Source organism: Heliangelus exortis, chromosome 2 (genome assembly GCF_036169615.1).
Source record: "Heliangelus exortis chromosome 2, bHelExo1.hap1, whole genome shotgun sequence".
NCBI lineage: Eukaryota > Metazoa > Chordata > Aves > Apodiformes > Trochilidae > Heliangelus > Heliangelus exortis.
The window spans coordinates 126,532,244-126,552,495 of NC_092423.1; the positions used below are offsets into that span (position 1 = coordinate 126,532,244).

At 38.5% G+C, this 20,252-nt stretch overlaps 1 protein-coding gene and 1 long non-coding RNA gene across 10 annotated transcripts in view; one reads left to right on the top strand and one right to left on the bottom strand.

Moving 5' to 3' along the window:
• RUNX1T1 (RUNX1 partner transcriptional co-repressor 1) overlaps positions 1 to 20,252 on the bottom strand; it is a 113,154-nt gene that overhangs the window by 5,169 nt on the left and 87,733 nt on the right. For all 9 annotated transcript variants that reach the window (XM_071737915.1, XM_071737917.1, XM_071737913.1 and 6 more), the window contains 2 exons: positions 15,040 to 15,108; positions 8,978 to 9,168 (listed from right to left, as the gene is read on the bottom strand). In XM_071737915.1, the coding sequence (XP_071594016.1) occupies positions 8,978 to 9,168; positions 15,040 to 15,108 (260 nt within the window). The remainder of the gene's footprint in view (positions 1 to 8,977; positions 9,169 to 15,039; positions 15,109 to 20,252) is intronic.
• LOC139793364 (uncharacterized) lies at positions 120 to 1,246 on the top strand. Its single transcript, XR_011724593.1, has 2 exons — positions 120 to 237; positions 870 to 1,246. It is a non-coding gene; the product is annotated as an uncharacterized lncRNA (long non-coding RNA).

The following is a 20,252-nucleotide window of genomic DNA, read 5'->3' on the forward strand; positions in this document are numbered from 1 at the left end:
AAAAAGGTGGAATTACCAACACACAGAAACAGATGTTTCTGGTAGTTAAACATCAGGAATTCAGACTCCTTGTCTGCAATCACCTGGTTTTGATTCAGAATTCATTGTTTCAGGTTCATTATACTCAAACTCTGTCCAGTGCTGGAGAAGTAAAACCACCTTTGGAAATAGATAGTTGTATTATTCTTGGACACCTTTTCTTTAAAGCACTGTTTATCTCCAGAATGAAAAATTACTGTAAGTAATTCAGAAAACTGTGCAGGAACACGGGTGCACAGGCATATTTAGGCATACCCCAAAATGACAAGGTTGTGTTAGCACAAGAAGAGATACAATGCCTCATCCCATTGACCAGAAAGAAACCAAATTTGTGATACACCTGGATTTTCCTTCTTTCACTGTACTAATATTTCTCAACAGTCACATTGTACTTGTGACAAGTTGCATTTTGCCAGCTTGATGCTCGCACTGTGATTGGTGAACCTGGTGTAATTCTGCTCCAACTCTGCTTGCACAGAATTTCCACCTGCTGGCCTCCTAGATATTTGTCTCCAACTAAACTGCCAGCCCTGGGGCTGGCCTGTATCTCCCTTTATTCCCTCATCTGAAAACAAATACATGTATACAAAACTTCCCCGTGCAGACTTTTCTGAAGAGACACTTTCCCCCACAAAGAATAACGCTGAAGTTAACCAGCAACTATCCAGGGGCAGGAATTCCTCCCTTGGGCAGATCCCATTGCAACATTGAAGCGTGTGCTCTAACTGTGGTGAATTTATTATGAGGCTATCAAAGTTTGTCCGTTCAAATATCTGTCTAGCTAATACGGGGCAACTTCTGGGATAGCTTCATTTTGCTTCTCTTTTCAGGGAAAGCCTATCTGCACAGACAGAACTGTCTACAGAAGTGACCAGAACCACTGTACAATATTTCAGCATCTAAAAAGAAGATCTGTCTTGATGTCAGAAAACAGCAATTTAAATAGTATTGATTCAGCTTGCTCATTAAAATAACCATCATTTAACTATCAGCCTGTGTAGAGCAGGAAAAGTAGTATATAATTGCAAGATTTTAATGAAGTGACAAAACTCTAAGCCAGCTCCTTACATGATCATTTAATGCATCCTAAATTGTCTGGTATGTGATTTTGTCCATTGGACATATTATTTCTAATTTAACATGTCATTGCAACTTTAGTGTAATTATGGGAATAGAAGCACATAAAATACAAGAATTTAAAAATAAATTTTACAGCTCACATTTATACAACAATTTAAAAATTACTACGGTGCAAATCAGCATGAAAAAGCACACGTGCCATGGGGAGCTTGCATTGTGGTAGTAGCTGGGTTTGATGCACAGAGCTCCCTGTTCTACACAGTCCTCACCAATGTGGCCATACATTTCTCCTTCCCATGTGCGAGTAGTGAAAAACAGCAGCAAAGATCAGGCTCAGACAGCACAAGCTTTGGCAACAGATGCTTTCTGTTCACATTACTGCCTGATAGCTCCAGAGCCCAAATTCTACTGAAGCCAAGCTCAAGATGCCAAATAATGACCTGCTGTGCTTTGTGTACCCCTGCTCATGTATTCCCAGCTGATCTAGATATCACAGGCAGGGTATGAGCTCACTGTCAGAATGAGCATGTTTAAGGTATCTTCCCTCTTGGAAAGTTCTAAGAAGAGGCAGCAAAACAGAGCACCCTGACTGAACTATATAGACAGTATATTGGATAACAGGGGACCCAAATGTCATGCTGGTGACAAGGTGATAACCATCATACGAGGACGTATGAGCAGGACTGTGGACTACTTGACTCCTGAGTTAAGACTCTTCACCTCCTAACGCTGGCAAGACTCTGCCGGGAGTACTGTCCAGGCTGGGATGATATACTTCAAATACAGCAAATGAAATATGACAAATGAGACTTGGAAAGAACCCAGAGAAAGGCAGCCAGAATAATCCAAGGCCAGACAAACACAAGCCAAACAGAAGAGATTGAACTGAGACTGTTAAACGTAAGATGAGACAGTAGCCTGAAAGGGGACAGCAGGAGACAAACATCTTGGAAGATACTGCAGTGAAACAGGAATGACCGTAACTACACAGATGAACAGAAAATGAAATGGGATCAAATATGTGCAAGAAATTCTGGAAAGAGATGCTATGAGAAATTTTTTTAAGGACAGGCACAAACTGCCTAGAGGAACTGCAGAATCACCATCATGAAAACATAGGAAAGCAGGTATCTCTACAGGAATGACACAGATAGTCTGGAGAAGAGGCTCACGGGAGACCTCATCACTCTCTACAACTCCCTGAAAGGAGGGGGTAGCTGGGAGGGGGGTTGGTCTCTTCTCCCAGGCAGCTCTCAGGAAGACAAGAGGGCATGGGCTTAAGCTCTGACAGGAGAGGTTTAGGTTGGATATTAAGAAAAAATTCTTTACAGAGAGGGTGATCAGACATTGGAATGGGCTGCCCAGGGAGGTGGTGGATTCTCCATCCCTGGAGGTTTTTAAGAAGAGAGTGGATGTGGCACTCAGTGCCATGGTCTGGGAACCACAGTGGCAGTGGATCAAGGGTTGGACTTGATCATCTCAGAGATGATCCAGAGAATCTGGATGATTCTGTGATTCTATGATTCTATGAGATAGAGTTGACCTTGCATGAAAAAGGAAGTAGTGGATTTTTCAAAGCCTCTCCTGGTCTAGCTTCTCTGTCCTTAGGTAGTGACCCACTATATTGCACTTACAGCTCATGCGTTATAGAGGTCCAGATGTAGCTAAAACTATGAGGAGGACTGGATTACAGTTTAACTCTGCATTGATTTTCCTGGGAAATAGTGAGGTTATACAAAAGGCCAGATTCTCAGACTACATAATTCAATTTAACTTCCCTACCTTGAAAATGGATTAATTCAATGAAATTGGGGCTAAATTACACCAGATGGGAATCTCGGACCGAATCTATGCCAGCGATCATATTTCATCCTCCTCTTTCAACTGACATGGAACATCAGTCTTAGGTCAGAGCCTTATCTTAGGTCAGACTCTTAATTCTTATGTACTTAAGCTTCCATCTTCAAACAACAGGACTCAGAAAGTTCTGTTTGCCATCATGAAAATTCTTAAAAACAAATGGTCTCCATTTCTGTGGTGTCCACTACCAGAACACATAGTTGTCAATTATTTTGCCCATCCCATTTCTTTCATCTTTGAATATTTAACCACATTTGAGTACTGACTTTCTTCTGACAACTCCAGTTGAGACTCAGTGTACAGCTGGCTTGAAGAAAACAAACAAACAAAACAAAACAACAAAAAACCCACCCCAACAACTCCCCCCCAAAACGAAGCAAAACAAAAAATCCAAACTAAACCAAACCAGAACAAAAAACCAACAACAAACGGACACATTAAAGAGATTATGACCTCGGAAATGATGCAATACAGTGTCAAATTCTGCTCTGTCAGCTTTGATAAATTCTGAATTTCCCAAGTTTACCAGGAAAGGATACATGGCTGGGCACAAAGAACCCAGATTTTTCCCAGTTCTGCAACACCCATGGCATTCAAAACTCTACAACTGTTAACCACAAGAAAAAGAACATCTAGAAATCATTGAAACCACAGTGGCATAAAAAAGAATTGTATGAGCCACTGAACACCAGAAAGTTCTTTATGAGAATTCTATCCAAGACCTGTTAGAAAGTGAAACACAATGGTACTTTGAAAATTCCTACATTGTGTCAAAATGCAGCGCTCCATAAAAAGATATTAAAACATTTAGACATTTCTAGTGTAGTTACACCTGCATCTGAACACTACAGGCTTGTCCAAGCCACTGTTTATTGTGTGAAGTACATCTATGTTCATACAAATCAGCATGAGAGACACTAAATCCTGAACACAGAAGAGCAGAGACGCACAGGGAAGAGGCATGGAAGCTGGCTGGCCAGGCTTAGCTCAGCAGTCTGGGGCAGTGCCAATGTTCACATCACATCTGGGCTGATCCTGCACAGAACACATGGCTCTGGTGCCTCTGTACCACCCACCACTGCAGGGGATGATGTGTTACTTTCTAAGAGACACCCAGCCAAAAAAATTAAACATTTACTGACATATGTATTAAATTTAAAAGCAAGCTAAAAACTAGGTTTGCCTGAATCCCAGCAGCTGATGCTGAGAGTCAGGTTTGCTGGCACAGTCCTGGTCTCAATGGATTGGTCAGCAGAGACAGAACCCAGCTGTCTTCAAAATGTCAGGTAAGTGTGATATTCATATACAACATAAACTGCTGCAATATAAACAAGCCCTAACATTACACATGTCTTAAAAGCAGTGTTGGACCAGTTACATACTTGTTTTATCTGAGCAGATGTCAGCATCTGCTTTAAGTAGAGAGAACTGAAACATTTGTGTTCCTTCCATGTCCCAGCCCCCACCCTACTCAAAAGTGAGGAAGAACACTTGAGTGTCAGATTTTTCAGTGGCATTTTATACCATAGCAGAAAGACAGATGTTTTGATGATTTCCAATCCCTCCCCCCACCTTCTACAATCTGGGCAGCCAGTCTCTTTGCTAAACTGTTCACCCTTACTATTGAAATTGATTTGCACAACAGAACATTGCAGCCAAAGCAAGCACAGTAGTCATTAAAGAGTAGGCTGCTCACACATGTTTCTGCACTTAGCCAAGTCAACTGCTGATGAATGGGTCATCTTTTGTCAAGCAACTGTAAAGAACTGGTAAAGAAATAATTTGTGGTTCAGGAACAGCCATGCTGACAGGTAGACCTTCTCCTATCCTTTTGCTCTCCACCAGCAGTGTGCTCTGTTCCCTGGACTACAACCAATCTCATTATAATAGCAGAAAATAATGAACCATTTCTGATCAGTGGCGCCGAGAAACTGTCGAAATCTTTAGAAAGTAAAAATGCAGACACTGAAGCAGTAGCACTGTGAAATAAATCACACTAAACAATTAAAACATAAGCAAAGAACAATAGTTCAACAAGGCATCAAATCAGGGTCAGAAATTAAAACTATATCATGTAATGTGGCTATTCTCAAAATATGGCAGGCCACTTCTTAAAACTCAAGATGCTTCCTAATATTACTCCTCCCTTATTAGTCCTCTCACTGTCCTAATCCCCCTTATTTTGCTACACTGTTTTCTTGCAGACAATCTTGCAGTCAGGGCTGCTGCTTTTCCTATGTTAAAAACAAAGCAAAACCATAACACCCTCCTTGGAACAAAACCATCAGTCCCCTTCCTCCCTCCAAAAAAACAACAAGAAAAACAAAATATCAAAAGACCCCAATCTACTTTTTGTGAGACCCCTGAAAGATTAGATGAGAGGACTAGATATGATCTGATAATTATAATAGTAACAAAAATCTTGAGTCTTAGTACTAGAATTTAGTACTTGTTACTACTCTTTAGAAGACTGCAATAGAAATCATGCCACGAAGTTCTTACCCCAGAGCAGCTCCAAGAAGCCTCAGATAGGTCCAGGTTGCATTTTACTGAATAATAAATGAATAGCATAAGGGAGAAACCTTGCCAATAAACAAGGAGTGGTGCATCAGAGGAAATTGTATCTGATACATAAGAAATCTGGTGCCAAATTCCCATCTTCATTCATAATTTCCACAGCCAAGAGAGCAAATAACACTTGTGGGAGAAATGCTTTCTGTCAGGAACTGCATGGAGATTATATACTAGCCTATGCTGAGCTCACTTGCAGGCCTCAGATGAATGTCCCACCAAGGATGAGAACTGAGGAGTGATGCTTAGACTTTTCTAGACCTGTAAAACTGTAGAAGCTGCTCTTCAGCATTCAGCATTTGGAACTGGAAATATTCTAGCCCTGCAAATATTACTCCAGTGCCTTTAATACACTGGAATCTGTGTTGCTGGAAGTGTTCTGCTGAAAGTTGTAAACAGAGAGAAGTTTATGAAGACTTACAACAAAGACAAATGAGGAGGGATGTTCAAAGACAGATTGAGAGATAAGGAACATCAAAGCAAATGTTAAGTCTTATCCCTCAGTCCCAACAAACACAGGTTTACATCTCCAAAGAAACACTTTTGAAACACTGGCAAACTGATCTTCTGTCCCCAAGGACAAAGGAAAAGTCTGGTCCATTCTTACAGGACTTATCCTAAAACCAGACAGTCTGAATTAACAGGTAATTGTGAGAAGTGCACCCTAACTGGAGTTTGCCATAATTAGACCCAAAAGAAGAACTAATTGCAAAACTTTAAATAGACACATCTAACTCACAAACAAGTATTGCTGATATCTCCCTTCACAATTAACCAAGCACCTTGAAACACAAAGTGGCTAAACTTTAGTTCTCCCTGCCTGTTTATTAAAATCTGCATATTTCAGCTCAAAACAGCCATGCTTATGTGCCACCCATGATGACAGGGGTGAAAGCTGCAGGACCAGGTCGCTCAATTTCATTTTAAATAGCTCCTAAATATGTATTTTAGTCTAGGTCCAGGAGGCTCACCATCAGCCCTGAAAATATCTTTAATGATATGAGCCCCATTTCATTAGAATGAAATTAGAATAATTATTTGCCTTTTTTATAAGCCCTGTTTCCAAGAACCTCATAAACAATCCTTCTGGAAATGAAGTAAAGATGTATATTGTTATACAGCCTTTTCCTAGAGCTATGGCTGCTCAGAACTGAATTAAAACACACAAACTCCTACACACTCCTTCAGATGCTCAGTTTTTTGTGAAAGAATGGGCTGTACATATTGGCACCTAAGTACTTCCTCTGTCCTGCCTACACTACATCAGTTCACTTAACAGATTTAATTTGCCATTTCCTTCAAAGGTAATGCCTTTGGAATTTTTACTGTAACAACAGCAGTCTCTTGTATACACATACACACACACAAAATGACAGCTGATTAAAGATGCTAAGTCAGACAAATGCCCTTTCTGTGAACATAGTGCAAGAAAAATGTCCTTGACTATCTCAGATACAAAATGCCAATAAATTGAATTTATGTCTCATTTAATCTACAATGGAACAGTTAGTACTGAAAGGGTACATACACTTCCCCTAGTCTCTTTCTTCCTGAGAAATTTTCAGATCCTGAAAATCAATTCCTTTTGTCTCCTTGTTATTCATCTGCTACACATTAAGGAGAAACTCTGGGCATTCAGTGATCCCACAATGGTCTTTCATCTCCAGAGAAGCCTGGTATGAATTAAAATCTTACGGTCCCTCAAATTATGGATGCATACTGCAGCATGACTTATCTGCTCATGATTTCTGCCAGTTTTCTTGGTATACTGCAGCTAGCTCATCTGCATCTTTCAACTTAAGTGACTCTTCAACAACACTGCCTATCTCACCAATGGAAAGTACTTTGACACTAGAGTACACAAGTAAATGCCCCAAAACACAGATATCATTGCTATTTTTTTCCCCCAGCTCCTTGAAATTTAAAATTGATATTAAAAAGTAGCTTTACTCCAGCACAGATCTTAGTACTAAGAACAATAAATACTTCATGAAAGTAATGTTCTTTCATTTCAGTGGCCTTAAGAGATGAAGATTATACACAAATAACTTCTAGCTGATGTAATTTCTTTGTCATGTCTGCTTTTAAGGACAGCTTTAACTTGGGCCATTGCTCTTCCACAACAGATGTAAAATTTAATTGCTACCTAGACTATTGCAGCACTGGTAAAACACACTGCTCTTACAAGCCCAGATTCCAGATATTTGTGCTTCTGGATGTCCCATACCCAAAGAATTCAAGGCTTCAACTCTCTGGTCTGAAAGTAAATGAGGACTTAACATACTTATTTCTGGTTTACTCTTTGTTGCTCTTCCAGTCTATTTTTCTCCCTTCCAAATGATGTTTGCCCATTCCTCAACTCTCAAACATTCCCTGCGGCCAAAGCAGGACATTCAAAATAAGAAAACACTTGCAAATATATATTCACAATTTGTCCCACAGGAACAATCATCTGTTGCTAATTAGTTCTACATCCAACACTTTCCCCAGATAAGCTTTTAACCACCTAGCTCTACAATTTCTTAAATTAATAATTTCTTTGTTAAAATTAGATTTCAGTGTGAAATATTTTCCACCAAGCAATCTTCTTTTATGTTCAGTATGGCATCTTGAAGAACTTTAAAATAAAGCTAACTGAAAAGCTACAATAGAACAGAAATGTGTGTGCTGTAAGTAACCCTGGGCAGCTGTTAAAAGGTGAGACCACAGCTCAAGTTCATTATCTGTTTTGGGCCCAGATCACAACATAGCCAAGGATGGGCACCTCACTGTGGAAGGGACAGAGAAGTGTTGGAGAGTGTCCAGAGAAGGGCAACAAAGCTCATGAAGGTCCTGGAGCACAAGTCCTGTGAGGAGTGGCTGAGGGAGCTGGGGTTGTTTAGTCTGGAGAAGAGGAGACTGAGAGGGCACCTTATTGCTCTCTTCAACTCCCTCAAGGGAGGTTGGAGTGAGGAGGGGAACAGCCTCTGCTCCTTAGTGAACTGTGATAGGAGCTGAGGAAATGGATGGAAGCTGTGCCAGAGGAGGTTTAGGGTGGATGTTAGGAAACATTTTATCATTAGAAGGGTTGTCAGGCATTGGAATAGCCTGGCCAGGACAGTGGTGGAGTCACCATCCCTGAAGGCATTAAGAGGGCATTTGGACCTGGTCCTTAAGGACATGGTTTAGTAGCTGGATTATGGTGTTGGTCAAAGGTTGGACCGAGTGACCTTGGAAGTCTCTTCCAACCTAAACATTCTGTGACTCTTTGTGAAATTTGGAGCTCAGCATGCACCAGGAATCCGTGGCCAAAGCTACCGTGCAAGCTGTTAACAGTGGGCGCTGAACTCTGAGGTCACACAAATGGCCCGTGCCACTCAGATTAAATCACAGATACACCTGTGGTTTGCAGCTGGCAGAAGTGATGCCCGCCCAGCAAAGCCCTTACCTCGCTTGAATCCTCCTGCTGGTTGATAACAGCCAGTGCATCCTCTGCAGCCTGGCGCTTGGCTTCGGCCACGGTGCGCTCCATCTTGGCTCTCTCTGAAGTGATCATGTCGTGAGCTTTCCGCTCCGCCTCCGACACCGCCTTCTGCAGCTCCGCCATCGCCTGGCGCTTGACTTCATTGACAGCTTCCTCTACAGTGAGGGAAGAAAACACCATCAGCATGGGATGCTGGGCAGGGGGGGACGCAGGACTGGTGTGTGAAATGCAGCAGAGACTGCATCATATTGAGAGTCCTTGTTTTGAGAAGGACATTGAGGAACCTGGACCGCCCAGGTGCCTTTTCACTCCCCCATCACCTAAAGCTCTCAAAAGTTCTTAACATGTGTGGTGATTCTTGCTATTTTGATTCCAGGTCAGTACTTCTTTAGGTACAGACATTTCACATCTCTGCTGTGCTATTTTTGTGGTCTTTTTCAACATTTTACTTAGAAAACTGCATTTGTGGCACACCAGGTTTGTGGATATCTTTGGAAAAAAATATTAAGAAATAATATTACAAACTTTTTCAAAAAATTATGTTTAAGCTCTGGAAATTAAGACAGGATTTTATGGACATTAGCATTTCCCCCCCATATATTAACATATAAATGTATGAAGTTCATAAGAACCCAAGAGGTTATTTAAAATATTAAAATCACAAGTCATATCTTTTCCTTGACATGTAATTTTAAGAGCCAAAATGAAAACTTGTTTATGAACATTTCTTTGACCTCTTGAGCTCTCCTTCAAACCCATGTTTACACTGTCAAGACTTGAGCATACCACAGCATACCACAGGACTGAGCAGGGGCAAAATGCTTCATTAAATTCAAACTTTCATGTGTCTTGTAAAATAACTATATATGTCATATATTTTATTCTGGTAAACATGGATTGTCACAAATTAGTTATTTGGGTTGTGATGCAGGATGAGTGCAAAGATTTTACTAATGAACAGTGTTTTTAATTGACAACTAAAACAAGTAATTTTTTTTTCTTTAATTAACTGCTCTAATTAACAAGGAAACCATCCTCCCTCTGAATTAGTTTATCTAATTTTCATCTTTATTCAAAGCAAAATGACAATGATTAATTGAAAATTTAATAAGCAGTAATTATTAACTTGGCAAACCTAGTACCAATTAACACTCTATTAAAACTAATTATGACATGTTTCATTCAAGTGTTTGCACTTAATTGTTTCATCCACTTAAAACCCACCTTAATTAAATGTTCTGTTTAATTAAAAACATAGATTTCTAATAAAAAGTGTTTTACTGTGGATTAAAATCCAAGTACTACACCTCAGTTATGGGTCTGAGCTTTAGTCCATGTATTTAGCCAACATATTTGACTGCATGCACACACACACAGACCAGACTCTTACAGATGCTAAGTCTCTATCTCTTGAGTTCTTATTTCTCATAACTCTACACTTGCTACTTAAAAAAGCAAGGACTACATTGTCATCCTTTTCAGTTATTAATCAAATTATAATAAAGACTTAGATTTAAGCCCTGTACTGAATTAATTCAAATGAAAGAAGAGTTCTGTTATTCTGTGTGTGTGTGTTATGTGTGTGCATGTCTGAGAGAGGTGTTTCAACTGAAGTGTTTGAGGGAGGGGAATTTGGAGATAAAACTTATGCCTTTGTTTTTATGAGGCTGCAAATATGCCCTTATATTACCCTACCATAAATGTTGTTTAGGGGAAAGCCTCAGGAGAGGAAAAAATCATACCCTTCAACCATACAGCCAAGGCTTAATTTACTTTGAATATTCAAGGTGAATTAAAATTCTATCTAAGTGGCAATACAGGACAATAATTTTTGCTTACGATCAAAGCTGCAGCTAGACTAATTGTATATGCAAATCAGGCAATTTATATTTAAATTATGCATTCCTATTCTAGTCCCACAGGCACATACTGATCAGCAAAGGGAATTGGTAGGACATTTGCAAGGTGCTTGAATATTTATTACCAACTGCAAACATTCACTGATCGTGAGAAAAGAAACATACACAGGCAAATATACAGATGCAATTTTATTGCCATTTTCATAAAAATGAGGCAACTTAAATACAGACATTTTGTGTCTACGAACTGCTGTTATTAACAAAGTGGGTTTCTCTGAGAAATTCTGTCTTTTTGCTTATATTTGCTATGGATAGGAATTATCTTTTTATGGCATGATGCACCTTCAGTACATCATATAAATTTCGTCTTGCATTGAGGTGTTTACAGTGGTTAGAATTACCAGTTAAAACTATTTTTAAATGGAAGCAGAATGTTCTAATGTTTTACTGAAACTTCTAATTTTATCGTTTTTCATCCTACATAATCTTACTTCTTTTCATTCCAAATATAGGAATCCAACCTTGTATTTTAACTTCTATATTGTACAAGGTCATTTACAAAGCTTTTGAGAGGGTGAAGGTGCTAAATGTGAAGAAAAACAACTGATGCTTAATTTGCATTAGTCCAACTATGGATGGGACTTTACTATTTCCACTACCTTTGACAGCAGAATTTGTAGTGATATACTAAGTATGAAAACAATATTCTTAAAATACACCATATTTTTTGGTCACAATGCACTATCATTATTTCAATATGGTATGAACTAATGAACAGCCAAATAAAATAGACAAATTTTCCTGTCACTGACTCTCTGCACATCTTCTCAAAATAAGTGTTTGCAGTACCTACAGATACAAACGTGGAAGGCTTGACTGTTTCAGATAATAATAAAAATTGTAATATTTGTGCAGGGGAAGTTATGAGTGACAGCGAAGGAGATTTATTTGCCTTGACTATGCTGAGCTTCAAAGACCAAGAATGACACCAGCACTCTTCCTTCCTTCTTGCTTTTCCAGAGAAGGGAAGTGTGATTAGGTTCCAGTATCAGAAAACGTGGGATCTGGAAGTTTTAGAATCCAAATATCTAAGACATATATATCTGCATCCTCCCTTTTCCCACTGATACTAAGCATTCTTGGCATAAATTCACTCTGTCTTTTTAGGAATGCAATTGAAATCTTCCCTCCCTTTGAGTAGCACCAATTCATGAGAGAAGCTTCAGGGAGCAAACAGCCTGTGCAGAATAGGCATTATTGGATAAAAGGTCCTTGGAGTTCTCAGACTCTGGAGAGCTACTCAACTTTTCATTCACTCCAACATGATTCATCAGCCAACTCCTGCTCACTTCCCTCAGTTGACATGATGAAAAAGGAAAGGTGGTGGGCAGGGTTAGGGTGCTGTACTATGCTACCATGACATTTTGCACTAGCTAACTCTTGGGATGATCCTGGCAAAGAAGGTCTTTGGGAGCTGGTGACATGACTTTTACCAGCTTCATACTCCAGCATGCTCAATTTTTTTTTCTAAAAACTCCCCAGGAGAATGTGCAGGGTCTTTGACAAAGTTCCACATTTGATAAAATTTATGATTTTAAAATTTACATTTTGAAAAATTCCACATCTGATAGCTCAGAGTTTAACTCCAGTAAGTAGCTAGTGACTGCAGTCCAGAACTACCATGAGGAGCAGGTCTTGCTGTGTGATGGGTGATGGCTGAAAGACACTTTCCTTATGACACAGAATGAAGTTCAGGCCCACAGTCAGCCTGGTTTCCCTCAGTATTGGAGAACTGGGTATTTCCAGAAAGCAAGACATTCAATCTATGATCTGACTGATGCTCTTCACATGCCCACTCTTTAGAACTTGGCTTAGACTCTTCATCTACATACCCATAATTCAATGAGATGAATCAGGACACTGGTGACTTCCCACTGATATATAAAACTGAATTACTTTCAAGTGGATTTAATTCACAAGGTGCTGCATACTAGGTGCTTGCTCCAATAATCACAAAAGCATGCACCTAACATGCAATTTAGAGAATTGCACTGGAATCTGTTCATCTCCAAGAGTTTAAAGTGAATCCCTTTTCCACATGCTTTTGAGGTTGCTTATTAACCAATTTTATCACAGATTCCTCCAGTTCAATAGATTTAGCATCCCAATCAGACTTTTATACTTGATTCAGCTGCCTACCCATTAGTCTTTAAGGACATTTGAGAGAGTAAGATATTCATACTGAGCCAGCAAAAATTATTCGTGAGACATTTGCAGCCTTCTCGACTGGCAGTTGCAGCCCAGCCAGGAAACTACAGAGCATCTCAAATGGCACCAGAGACCTATTCTTACAGAACTGAGTTGCACCTGTACAGCTTGAACTGATTATGAAATTGTGGAGACCTGCACCCTTCTGAAAATGAAGGCCTATGATTTATGAAAAGCAGTAAGCTTTCTGATGTTTTACTACTTTTAGTAACAGATACAGGTATGAACCCTGTAGAGTCAGACTTTCTTATTTTCCAGTTCACAGGCATGCTCATTTTAATACAAAGAATCTGACCCACATCAGCATAAAAACAGACACTGGAAATGGGACCAAAGGAAAAACTTTGTATCAAAGTAACTGATGACATACATGTTCACATGGAGACACAGCTCCTGTATACCATTTGTGGATAGACTCAATGTGAATGAGTGTCCAATTTCATAATTCAATCCAAAAGTTTCAATTAACTTGTATTGCTACCTTACAAAAAAAAAGTTATTATTTTTTTTTTGTACTGCTAGCTTATGAAGAAACTCTCATATTCTATTGTACTGCATCTAGGAGTCATAACTGACCTGACATCACCTAGATTTCACATGAGGAATGAAGTTCCTGAAATTCAACTGAATAATCCTATTCTTTCTGAGATTTCTCGGGACTGCATTTTTTCCCCTTATTTTTCATTTGAGATGTTAACATAACTATAGCAAAACAAACTCTAAAAATATTTTTTTGTAAATAAGATCAATGAGTTCCAAAAGCAAAATCCTGTTTACTTGGACACAAGAAAAATGTGTCGATTATTTTCTTGTTTTTCATCTAAGCCATAGCAGTTTCCAAAAATAGTAATTTGCATGTTAACAAGTATAGACTTTATGCCACATCACACAGACAACACAATTTCTTGACTGATGCAAAAATATGCCAGCAAAACATCTTTACACATATGTTCTGGATCAAGTTGAAAATACATGAAGAAGCAGCAGGCAGTTACAGGAGACTTGATCAGAAAACATCAAAACTGCTGCATATTTGCCATTTAATCATTAACTCCTGCTCAGGCAGCTGCAGCAGACTTTATAGTAAAACAGGTGTTCAAAAGAGGGGTGTGTGTATGTATAAGAAGCAGCTCAACTACCTCACCGAAGTTCAAGAGCTGCCTCACCTCCTGTCCCCTGTGAAAATGAGGAAGGTCTCATGCCAGTGTTAAAAGAACAAAGGTTCAGCTCCAGTACCACAACAGGATCCTCGCCAGAAAACCCCTGTGCTCAGGCAGTTTCAAAGTTTTTAATGTCTGCCCATGGTGCTTTCCAAGCTCAGGGAAGACACTGTCAGTTCCCATGTAACCACCCAGAGCAGCTACAGAGATGTGACCTTCCTTACTTCCTTGAAAAAAGGTTTATAAGCACAGACTTCACTGGGGGCTGTCAGGCACAAAATCTTTTTATAATTAAGAAAGGTCACGATGCATAGCTGAAGGTTTTTCTTTAACAGCTATACTTTTCCTCTCCTCTGGGAATTCTTACCTTAACTAGGTAAGAACCTTGAAGCTTTATAAAAAAAAATCCCACACAAATGTTTTATTTTAAATTGCTAACAGACTGAAAATTTAGCATATCAAGTTTCAGCCTGAAATCATTATAACCCCTGCAAATAGGGGTCCTTAGTGGAAGTACTGATATCCCCTAACTATAGCAGCAGATGCTTCTATTATAAAAATTATTTTATGTCCTGATCAGTTACAGTTTAAGATTTAACAATATTTCTTCTTGTTATTAGTAAGTCCTTTTTTTTTTTTTTTTTTTTTTTTTTCCCTTTTTCCCATTCTTAACATCATCTCATTAACAACTGCACACAGCTGCCAGAAGACTAAGCTAGTGTTTTTAAACAGTTCTTACCAGCTTTCTTCCAGATCTCCTCTGGCACATATCCAGACGCAGGCCTGTGAAGGAATTCCCGATGTGATTCTGCAGGAGGAGGGGGTTTGGAGGGAAAAAGAAAGAGCATCATGAGCAATGCTTGCCTGTTGAGAACAAGGCTTTGAGACATACCTTTTCCTCTTTACTTATTGTTCATGTGAAAAAAACCCAAACAAATCACATAGTTTTTCTTTACACAAAATAAAATGGGTGCTGTGGCCAAATATCAGATAAACCAGATCAATGTTTAGCACTCAAATGTATCATTGCAAACCAAGCTGAGACTGGTTCACTTTATTTTTATTTTACAGTGTTTGAAGTCAACTCTAAATGAGAGTTTCTGCACTTTTAAGGCTGGATATGTGAGACCAACTGAGGGAGTGACGTGCTTCATCTTTGTCATTATGTTGATGGAAAGAAAAAGAAAGAGGGAAACAGTCTGCACTTGGCAGTTCTGCTCCATGAAAACAGAATGGCTACTGACACGCAGGGACAAAAGCCAAGATGTCATTCCAGTGATCAAATAGGCTGCCCACAGAAAAGGAAAGGGGTGTTTCTACATGTTCAGAGCTACGCTTGCCTATATCTGAGCCCATGATGGCAACTGTAGCTGCACAAGTCTGAAAACAGAACCTTTAACATCAGGTTAAGCCCCTAAATACATGTGCTGCCAAACTGGCAGCTCAGTTCAGCTCACTGGAGCTGAAGCTCATCATTCACCCATATATTTCTATCACATTTTGACAGCTTTTTCCCCCCTCTCCTTTTTTGAAAGGGTTTAACCTCTGGGCCTGAGCCTAAGAGCTCTGAAATCACTAAGATCCCTTCCACACGGAGTTCAAAGACACAAGATCAGAAAACACCGAAAGAAAATTCACTTTGGGCTGAAATTTAGCACACAGATTCTCAGCAGATGAAAAGCTGCTCTTGTCAAATAGAATTTCAAAACCAATCAACTATTTTTCAGGGTAAGAGAAGGGAATTAAAACAAAACAAATAAAAACATACAGGTAAGCTTATTGCATTGACTACTACTGCCTATGTGATGCGATTCAATTGTCAAAATAAAATAATTTGATTTTTTACATCAGAGATAGGGTTTCCATCTTATTAGAGGTCTTGCTAGGAATTAAGCATCCTATTTGATGTCAGAGTTTGAAACATACCAAAAGTGCACATGCCAGTCTTTGACTACTGATTTTTACTAAATATATTAATTTCTGTATCTCAAAGTTATTTACTCAACAACTTGGTAAAAAAGTAGTATTTTTTTTAAAGGCTGAATCATTAGGTTTTGCAAATAATTTTTTATACCACTACACATATGAATTCAGTGGTGTTTAAATCCAGTAGGCTACAGAACTTTAAATAAATTCAAAGATTACATTTACTGTTGCAGACTGCTAACAAAGTGGGAATGATGGGGGCTGTTTCAGGTACTCAGAGAGCAGGGAATCCCAATCCCTGAGCACTGTTCCACAGCTGTGGTTTCTCTCACATGACTCTGCAGACAGCGACGGGGGTGGATTGAACCTTCCCATCCAACAGGCAGCTGAGTGGATTTCCCCAGCTCTTCTGCTTGTCACTAAGGTATGGGATGGAAATAGACTGGATTTTTGTAGGCAGAACTTCACACCTCTCAAGCATAAACTGATGGGTGTGTGCATGATGATGCTGAAAATGGGAACATTCTCAGTATCACTTGGCTCATAAGATTCTGGAGGTGACATCTATCATTGTGTGCACTTCTCTCAGGAAGAAGGCTTTTAGACTTATAGGCACAGTGACAGATGAGCCAGGGACAGAAATGGCAGCTGAAAACATTGCTTGAAAGCTCAATAAAAAGGTGAAAAATTAAAACTCTTATTTGCTCTCTACAATACCTGCAGAAAATGACACAACCAGACTCCAAATATGGCAAAAAAAGGGGACTGTTGCATTAATTTACTTCTTGTTGAGTACTCGTCTTCTGTTTCAGGTACCATCCCCCAAAGTGGGGTCATAAGCTTTAATTTTAATACTAAGTACCATGGTAAAGGGCTTTAAAATCAAGAGATGTGGAGCTGATTTTTTGGTACATATGACTTTCCAAAAATGGAATTCAATGACATAAATTACCAGATTGCCAGCTAATTGTTAAAATTTCCAAAACATAAACATCAATCAAGCTCTTATTCCAACCACAAATTATTTACATGAGGAAAGAAATCCTCTGCAAGAATAATTAAATCAAGAGCTTGTGAGAGACTTTCCCATAGTTTGGAATGGCGAACACAAAAAAAAGACAAGAAGCACTTATGAAGATAATAAAAACCATATTTTTCAAGCAAGAAAAATATTATTAACATGGCTATTGTTTAGACAGTGGTGATGAGTCCATGAAAACAATCTTCTTTTCGAGGCTAAACTACAGGACATGTCTTACAACATTACTATTTCTAAGGCAAAGTGTCATTCAGTTAAGAATCACAGAGCTTGCTCTTAAACTTAAGACACAAAAGATCTTAAATTTGGATGTCTAGCAAACTCAAACTAAAAGCAACACAATCAAATGCAGTACCCAAAACACTAAATGTAAAATCAACTGCAAAATAAGCCATAATGAGGAAGAATGTTCTATATGAATCAACGGACTGCAGTACCTAGAAGTCAAAATACATTCTGCCTGGAAGGCAATTGAATTAAATAAGACAAAATTAGGAGTAACCTGAAGTTACAAGGAAGCTCTTACAAAAACAGATAAGAGAGAAAATTTTACACATCAGACAACAGGTTTGTTACTGGTGAAAATGCAGCAGTGTTGTTATGAAGAAAAAAGGGATGCACACTACTGAATTTACTTCAAATTCATAGTCATGGTTTGAGAGCACTTGTTGATAATTACTCTGGTTCCTACTAGACTACATAGAAAAGCCCAACAAAGAAAATAAAAAGCACATAAACATGAGAGTAATAAATACCCATCACAGAATCATAGAATGGTTTGGGTTGGAGGGGACTGTAAAGATAATTTAGTTGCAAACCCCCTAACCCCCTGCCTGTATGAACTCAAAATAAAGCAGATTTTGAGATAGAAAATGTTTTTTGACTTTTCTCTTTTAATCAGAAATATACTTTTCACCAATAAGGTGGCTGGACTGGCATATAAGAATACACACTAAGAAAAGAGAAAAGTCTCAGTTTCAAACCTCACATTCTGCTGAATAGCATGGAACAACATAATACATAGTTTTCTAAAATATATATATATATATATATAATATATATATACATATATACATATATATTCCTGCTTTCAGTCTCTCCTGGATGTTTTTTAATAAGAAAGAAAACTTCCACACATACAAAATAACACCATAATCACAATATCATGCCATGTTCCATACAAGCCATGTTCCATCATGTTCCATACAAGCCCTGATTATTTTTTAAGAACACATTCAACCAAAAGATTCAGAAGTTAATTGATGAAAAAGGTTTCTGATGTTCAGCAAGTAGAAACAGCTTCTAGACTGCTATTTTTTTTCTTGCTTTTAAGATAAGGAGAAGAGGTTATTTAAGTACTGAGAGAGAGTGATATGAAGTTTTAAGTGCAGAAAAAATATGGGTCTGGGAAGTGAAACTGAGATGAAGTTAGGACCAAGTAGAGGAAGTGAACTGTCATATGATAATATGGGTCAAATCCAAGAAAACAGAATAGAATGACTTAAAAGGAAAAGATGTGTTCAACATTGTCAAAAAGTCTGATTCATATTTAGAAATAAGGAACAGAAGATGAGTTGAAAATATAAAAGAATGGAAGTTTTTACCCCTGGACAATGACATCAAAGCCTATAATAAAAAAATAATAAGAAACAGAGCTTAACAACTGATCTTTTGGGGACCTTTTAAACTGTATTGTATTTATGAAAACACTGGAAGAAGAAAAATGCCTTATATGCCATAGTGAACATTAAGCCTAATAAAAGCTGCATATAACATCCCTAGACGACATAAAATATATACACTGTTACATGTATTTATATGCTTTTAATTTTTTGTATGCAAGTTTTGCTTCATTCTGCTACCATTGGTGGAAAGTAGGCAACAAACTTCTTAGAGGAATAAATATTCACTCCCTTGTTTACAAGAATCAGACTAAAAAGTGTGCCACTCCAATTAATGGAATATATAGATACAAATCTGAAAAAGTGTAATACTGAATGAGACTATGTTGAGATTCTTGTTGAGAGGCATGTGCTTCAAGTGTTTTTATGTACCTCTTTGCCCTAAAATACTTTTTTGTTGCTAAAATAACACTCCTTGAACATACATGAAATTGTTTAAAATATAGTTGGATTCTCATTTAAAAAGAATAAGAGAGGGGAAAAGCATACAGGTACTATATTACTGAATAATCCTTAAAATCAACAGCAAACTTCCACTAATTAGCAGCAATATATTTTCTTTCTTTCTTTGATGCCACCTATGAGTTATTTTGCAAAGCACAAGAGTAACAAGTGTGGTATAAGGAATGGATACAAGTGGTCCTACTTCCAAGGAACTATTTATTAGAAATGAATACTGAGAACAAAGCCCTACAAGGTTTCTGCAGCTGTAGCCCTATCTAGCAGCATGCAGTCAAGTACACCGCAGCCCAGCCCAAATCTCCCATGCAGTGAGTGGATTAAGAGCAACACTTAATATTATCAGTGACCAGTATTACAGAGGCTTTATGTTCCAGAATTACAAGTTTTAAACGTTACTGTGGTATTCACAGCATTCGCATTAGTTCACACTGAGAATATCATGCATATCACAGCAATGCTGATAATCTGAAAATGGCAAAGATTTTATAACAGCAGCATGAACAGCCATGTGTTGGCAGGACTGCCCTAGCTAACACTGAAAGTACGAGGGTGAAAAACCTTTGAAAAAACAAAAACTAGGTCTACAAGATTTGTCATTTAAAAATGTATGAAGAAATGGCAGACCTATGTGTTTTTCAGATACTTCTGAGAATCCTTGCTTCCTGGGGAAAATCCTGCAGGTATAGGCGCTCTCCAGCTGGAGATTTCAAACTCTGTTTTGTAAGATTTCCATTCCGATAAATTCAAGAGCCACAAAACACCATCGTTGCTGCAGAGCTTCTGATGTGCAGCTACACCACTTATTTAGAGCTACAGCTGCACTCAATAAGGTTATAGATCTTG